At 39.3% G+C, this 6,820-nt stretch overlaps 1 protein-coding gene across 1 annotated transcript in view; it reads right to left on the bottom strand.

Moving 5' to 3' along the window:
• Positions 1-3,345: 3,345 nt before the first annotated feature.
• The window catches only part of LOC138976415 (tereporin-Ca1-like), an 11,269-nt gene continuing 7,794 nt past the window's right edge, over positions 3,346-6,820 (bottom strand). Inside the window, exons 4-5 of the mRNA XM_070349266.1 lie at positions 6,096-6,376; positions 3,346-4,909 (exon numbers count right to left, since the gene is read on the bottom strand). Coding sequence (XP_070205367.1) covers positions 4,822-4,909; positions 6,096-6,376 — 369 coding nt within the window. The 3' untranslated portion in view covers positions 3,346-4,821. The remainder of the gene's footprint in view (positions 4,910-6,095; positions 6,377-6,820) is intronic.

Here is a 6,820-nt window from a genome sequence, read left to right as displayed (position 1 = left end):
TGAGAGTTCCTGGGTATAAAATCCCCGAAAGTTTTTTTCATTTTTTTGATAAATGTCTTTGATGACGTCATATCCGGCTTTTCGTGAAAGTTGAGGCGGCACTGTCACGCCCTCATTTTTCAACCAAATTGGTTGAAATTATGGTCAAGTAATCTTCGACGAAGCCCGCACTTCGGTATTGCATTTCAGCTTGGTGGCTTAAAAATTAATTAATGACTTTGGTCATTAAAAATCTGAAAATTGTAAAAAAAAATAAAAATTTATAAAACGATCCAAATTTACGTTCATCTTACTCTCCATCATTTTCTGATTCCAAAAACATATAAATATGTTATATTTGGATTAAAAACAAGCTCTGAAAATTAAATATATAAAAATTATTATCAAAATTGAATTGTCGAAATCAATTTAAAAACACTTTCATCTTATTCCTTGTCGGTTCCTGATTCCAAAAACATATAGATATGATATGTTTGGATTAAAAACACGCTCAGAAAGTTAAAACAAAGAGAGGTACAGTAAAGCGTGCTATCCTTCTTAGCGCAACTACTACCCCGCTCTTCTTGTCAATTTCACTGCCTTTGCCATGAGCGGTGGACTGACGATGCTACGAGTATACGGTCTTGCTGAAAAAATGGCATTGCGTTCAGTTTCATTCTGTGAGTTCGACAGCTACTTGACTAAATGTTGTATTTTCGCCTTACGCGACTTGTTACATTTAGTCAAGTTTTGACTAAATGTTTTAACATAGAGGGGGGAATCGAGACGAGGGTCATGGTGTATGTGTGTGTGTGTGCATGTGTGTGTGTGTGTGTGTGTGTGTGTGTGTGTGTGTGTGTGTGTGTGTCTGTGTGTGTGTGTGTGTGTGTCTGTGTGTCAGTCTGTGTGTCTGTGCGTGCGTGTGTGTAGAGCGATTCAGAGTAAACTACTGGACCGATCTTTATGAAAGTTTACATGAGAGTTCCTAGGTATGATATCCCCGGGTTTGTTTTTTTCATTTTTGGATAAACGTCTTTGATGACGTCATATCCGGCATTTTGTAAAAGTTGAGGCGGCACTGTCACACCTTCATTTTTCAATCAAATTGATTGAAATTTTGGCCAAGCAATCTTCGACAAAGGCCGGACTTCGGTATTGCATTTCATCATGGAGGCCTAAAACTTAATACAATTATTTATTTATAAAACGATCCAAAATTACTTTTATTTTATTCTTCATCATGTTCTGATTCCAAATAACATATAAATATGTTATATTTGGATTAAAAACAAGCTCTGAAAATTAAAAATATAAAAATTATGGTTAAAATTAAATTTCCAAACTCGTTTTAAAAACAATTTCATCTTATTCCTTGTCGGTTCCTGGTTCCAAAAACATATATATATATATGATATGTTTGGATTAAAAACACGCTCAGAAAGTTAAAACGAAGAAAGGTACAGTAAAGCGTGCTATGCAGCACAGCGCAACCGCTACCGCGCTAAACAGGCTCGTCACTTTCACTGCCTTTTGCACTAGCGGCGGACTACAGTCATTGTGAAAAAAATGCAGTGCGTTCAGTTTTATTCTGTGAGTTCCACAGCTTGACTAAATGTAGTAATTTTGCTTTACGCGACTTGTTTTGTTTTTTTAACAGGCGGGGAGCATCCTTCTTCATAGGTCTTTTTACATTTTGTCAAGTTTTGACTAAATGTTTTAACATAGAGGGGGGAATCGAGACGAAGGTCGTGGTGTGTGTGTGTGTGTGTGTGTGTGTGTGTGTGTGTGTGTGTGTGTGTGTGTGTGTGTGTGTGTGTGTGTGTGTGTGTGTGTCTGTGTGTGTGTGTGTGTATGTGTGTCCGTGTAGAGCGATTCAGAGTAAACTACTGGACCGATCTTTATAACAATTTTCATGAGAGTTCCTGGGTATGATATCCCCAGACTTATTTTGCATTTTTTCGATAAATGTCTTTGATGTCGTCATATCCAGCATTTTGTAAAAGTTGAGGCGGCACTGTCACACCCTCATTTTTCAATCAAATTAATTGAGAGTTTGGCCAAGCAATCTTCGACGAAGGCTGGACTTTGGTATTGCATTTCAGCTTGGAGGCTTAAACATTAATTAATGACTTTGGTCATTAAGAGTCCGAAAATTGTAATTAAAATTATTTTTTTATAAAACGATCCAAAATTACATTTATTGTATTCTTCATCATTTTCTGATTCCAAAAACATATAAATATGTTATATTCGGATTAAAAACAAGCCCTGAAAATTAAAAATATAAAAATTATGATTAAAGGCAGAGTAAGCCTCCCGTAAACCATCACAGATACGGTCAGGCTTTTACACACAGTACAAACACCATTTCATTTAAACACTCACCAATTGAGAACATCCTAGGTGCCCTCCGTAAAGAGCGAACAATTTTCAAAGAATTTATTTTTGCGTGGTTTATCTTACCCCTGAGCCATCGTGAACCCGTGTGATCCAGTTTTCCCTTTTCACAATGCAGTCGTCATAGTTAGTCATTTGAATGCGACTCGACGTGAGCTTATCTACAATAGCACGTTTTTTTTATGCACGAAACAACGGCTGTGGTTCACAAGAACTCTAGCGATGACTTTTGACTGTTAAGAGGAACGGCGATTTGCACTGATAAACCGGCCGTCGTCTGCTACGACCCTTGCGTGACCCTGCTTCCGGGCTTTTCTTTTTTTAAACTTTCACAACTTCGAATTGTTCTGATCTTGTCTTGATGAAAAACGAATTCTTTTATGATTAAAGAATGTTTGTGTAACAAGCTGTCAATTTATTAGTTTAGATTTTAAAAGTTAGGTCTAGCGCAAAAACGAGGCGCCGTTGTTGTTAACGGAACAAGTCTACGAAAATAAATTCTTTGAAAATGTCTCACGCTCGACAGAAAGCAGCCAGGATGTTCCCGTTCGGTGAGCGTTCAAATGGAAGTATGCTTGTACTGTATTTAGACGCTCGGGGAGCTCTGTGATGGTTTACGGGAGGCTTACTTTGCCTTTAATATAAAATTTCCGACATCGATTTTGAGAAATAAAAAAAAAACCGTGTATGGTTCGGCGGGAAAAAATAGGGTCGGTCGGGTTAAACATATAATGTTTGTTTGGCCTTGTCAATGTGTAGGCAGAAACATTAACACTCGAGTAAGACGTATTCAGCGAGACTGAGTCCTGGCTGTTCAAAACTGGTCGACCGAGACAATGCTGTCTCGGTGTCATGTACATAGGGTATCTAAACTGGTTATCATTATGTCTAAGCTTTATATCCAATGACACATCGCACATCTGCTCAATTAATGTTGGATTCAGGACAAAAAAGTAACAAATCAAATGAAACCACTTGTGTGTATTTTATTGCAATTTCAATTTCAAACAACATTTTGGATAACATTTTAATCAAACATATTGTAAGCATGCAAACTAAAATACAATCTCTTATTCCGCACGAGGTTAAATAGTGCTTGACTTAAAGGCATAGAAAGCTGATGAATATACACGCTAATTGCTTTACCCAGAGCTGGAGACAGACTAAATTAAGTTCCCTGCAAAATATTGTGGTCTAGGAGCCCTTAAATGTTGAGATATTTGAATTTTTATTTTGATCTAGATGGTCCTATTTATAGATTTGGCAACACATGTAACGTTGATGCAAGGGAGCTAACACCGCGGCTTTGTTGACATCCTCACTTTTTCAGAGGCTAGAACAAGCTGTAATGCATGTATTATGGTCCGCGCATGGTGACATATCGTCATTATATGGTCTTATGGTGCGTTTGACATCGATTGTGGGCAAACTACACTTTGTAAACACGGGAGTGCGTTAGTATGCCTTTAAGTGTCTATCAATGGGATGGGAACATGAGGTCGCGGCAGTGCCGCCTCAACATTTCTTTAAAAGCCATGTCGTCATAAAAGACATTTTTCACACAACAAGATATAATGTCTGTGGGTTACCATTAGGGGGAATTCACTTGTTAAGTTTTATGAAGATAATATTATGTCCAGTATTTTTTTTCTCAGGGAATCGTAAGCGGACCTTTTTTCGAATGGAGTATTGTAATGTGATAAAAGGCAATTAATTAGGTCTTCATAATGACTACTTACTTTCATAATTAGCCCTTCCCTCGGCCAAGCCTCACGAACTATAATACCGGGTCGCCAGGTAATCACGTGAAGTGCACCGGACACCCGTCGTTTGCACTTGTGAAATATGCATTGGAAAGGAAGATACTATATTTTTTTTTAAAGTGAAAAAGATAGCAGTGAGGTCTTAGCCGAGGAGTGTAACTCCGTTGTCCAGTCTAGAGACATAGTGCTTGCTGCCGCGCGAGCCGATACAATGTTCTCTCTTTATCTTTACTGCGCTGGCCGCAAAACCCCTCCGCGTGGAGGTGTTTCCAGACACATCGTACGTTGGGTGTGACTGTCAGAAATCATTATGAAGAAATAATAGAAATAATAAGCATCCAAACAGCAAAAGTCATTCCACTGGCAAAATTATTGTGGTCTAGTTGTCTTGACTTCATTTTTAGATGAATTCAGAGCATACAATGCACAGATTTCCCCCGATATCGGAGTATGGCTACCATAACGGCGGGGTGAAACCGGTCAAACACGTACAACACGATTTGTGTAAAGCAACAACACGAGTGAACGTGGGAGTTTCAGCTCACGAAAAAAAGAAATATACAGTTTTTGAAAAAAAAAGGGTAACATTCAAGTATCAGAGGGTCTCAAATTAGCGATACAATAAGCTGTGATTATAATGTGACGTTGCATGGAACGTTCGTGTCGTCTGGTAGCGACGAGCCTACGACGTAGACCTGAAGGCAATGCGCACATGTGCTTTGTAGCCGTCTGTCATACTGCCTTCGATGCTCAGTCTGGCCGTCTCATTCCTGCAAAGCAATATGCTGTATATATCAGAACCACGAACACATAATCAATGTTTGACGAAAGGTGTTGCAAAACGAAATATGAAATGACGTTTTTAATTATGACATATGTTTCTGGTGGAGTTTTTCAAGGCTCGCTTTTTCTTCTGTGATCGCTTAATTGCCTTCGACTAAGCGACTACACTATTTGTGCTCCTCTCTCTGACATGTACTGAAGTGAAAACACTTTGCAACAATTAAAAAGTACGCACATAAAATTGTGTTAAGTGATTCGCGAGGAAAAGCCAATAAACAGAGAGAGAGAGAGAGAGAGAGAGAGAGAGAGAGAGAGAGAGAGAGAGAGAGAGAGAGAGAGAGAGAGAGAGAGAGAGAGAGAGAGAGAGAGAGAGAGAGAGAGAGAGAAAGAGAGAGAGAGACAGACAGACAGACAGACAGACAGACAGACAGATAGACAGGCAGGCAGACATACAGACAGACAGACAGACAGACAGATAGACAGATCAAATCAAATCAAATCAATTTTTTTTTATTTTACGAGGGTTGTGGCAAAAGCAATATAAACGAGATTCTTTTCAACCAGCCCTCGCCCAGAGAGGGACTACTCTAATCTTATATACATAATAATATACAAACGTAAAACAATACAAAAGATAAACATAAAAGTAAAAAATAAGAAATAAAAAGGCAAAAAAACTATTCACAGGACTATATACACGTTGCAGGCTATACACAAATTCCTACGTTATGATCAAAATTGGGAATTACCAGAACATGTTGAATGAAACACTGATGCTCTATGGACAGATATGATCAATATGAAAATAATCAGAACGAAGTCTTCCATCACTGTGACTTTTCGTAATTTGACATTAAATGTAATGAGAGGTGTTTTTTGAAAATATTGAGACTCGTTGGGACTCGAACTGATTCCGGGAGAGAATTCCACAAAACGCTGCCAGAATAAGCTAAACTTGATTTAAAGAGATCTATCCGTGGAATGGGGACATTGACTTTTCGGTTTGGTTTGGCTTTACATTTTGTGATGAAAGCACGTGGTGCATGGCCGGAAATCATTTTGTGAAGGAGCACGCCTTTATTTGACAGACAGAGACATAGAAAGACAGAGACAAAGAGACAGACGGAAAGATATGTGGTTAGGAAGACAGATATAAGTCCTTGAATCCCTTACTCGACATGAATTGGCTGGATGGTCCTCCCGTATTCTTTGGACTGGAAGTCGCTGAGAACACCGTCAACGTCTCCGTTGTACATCTTGTAGAACCAGTTGTCTCTCTCGGCATAGTCTTTCTTGGACGCGGCCGGGGTCAAACCCACAGCCAGCTTGTTCTTGTAGAAGATGAGGCTGAAGGGGACGGACCACATCACCACCAGGCGGCGCTGCAGAGGCTCGATCAGCCATGACACCACGCCGCTTGACCCGCCGAAAATGCGGTAAGAACAGCGCGACATCTGCTTGTGCAAAACAAGGTCTAGTTTTACTTTGAGTTATTATGTGCGACTGAATGTTTTAGGGTTTGCTGTGACTTGGAATCGGTAAAGGGAGGAGCGCAAATTAATACACTTAAAGAAAAAAGACAATTGTTGAAATAGAGAATACTATACATGGCTTGCTGTTGTCGTACCAGATTGACACGCGTTTTTTCTTTTTTTTAAATTGAACTGCGAGCAAAAGCAAGCTGTTCACTATTTGAAAAAGCAACGAGTAAAAAAAATACCATTTGAAGCTTTGCATTCCAATACATAGAAACTATGTTTCATGGACTTGCGTTCTCCTGCCTTTACACAGCACCCAAAGACCAAGTGCGCACACACATGCACACACACACACACACACACACACACACACACACACACACACACACACACACACACAGACGACCACACACACGAACA

The sequence above is a fragment of the Littorina saxatilis genome, linkage group LG9, assembly GCF_037325665.1.
Source record: "Littorina saxatilis isolate snail1 linkage group LG9, US_GU_Lsax_2.0, whole genome shotgun sequence".
Taxonomy (NCBI): Eukaryota; Metazoa; Mollusca; class Gastropoda; order Littorinimorpha; family Littorinidae; genus Littorina; species Littorina saxatilis.
Note: the sequence above shows the minus strand (reverse complement) of the source record. Positions and strands in the feature narration are given on the sequence as shown.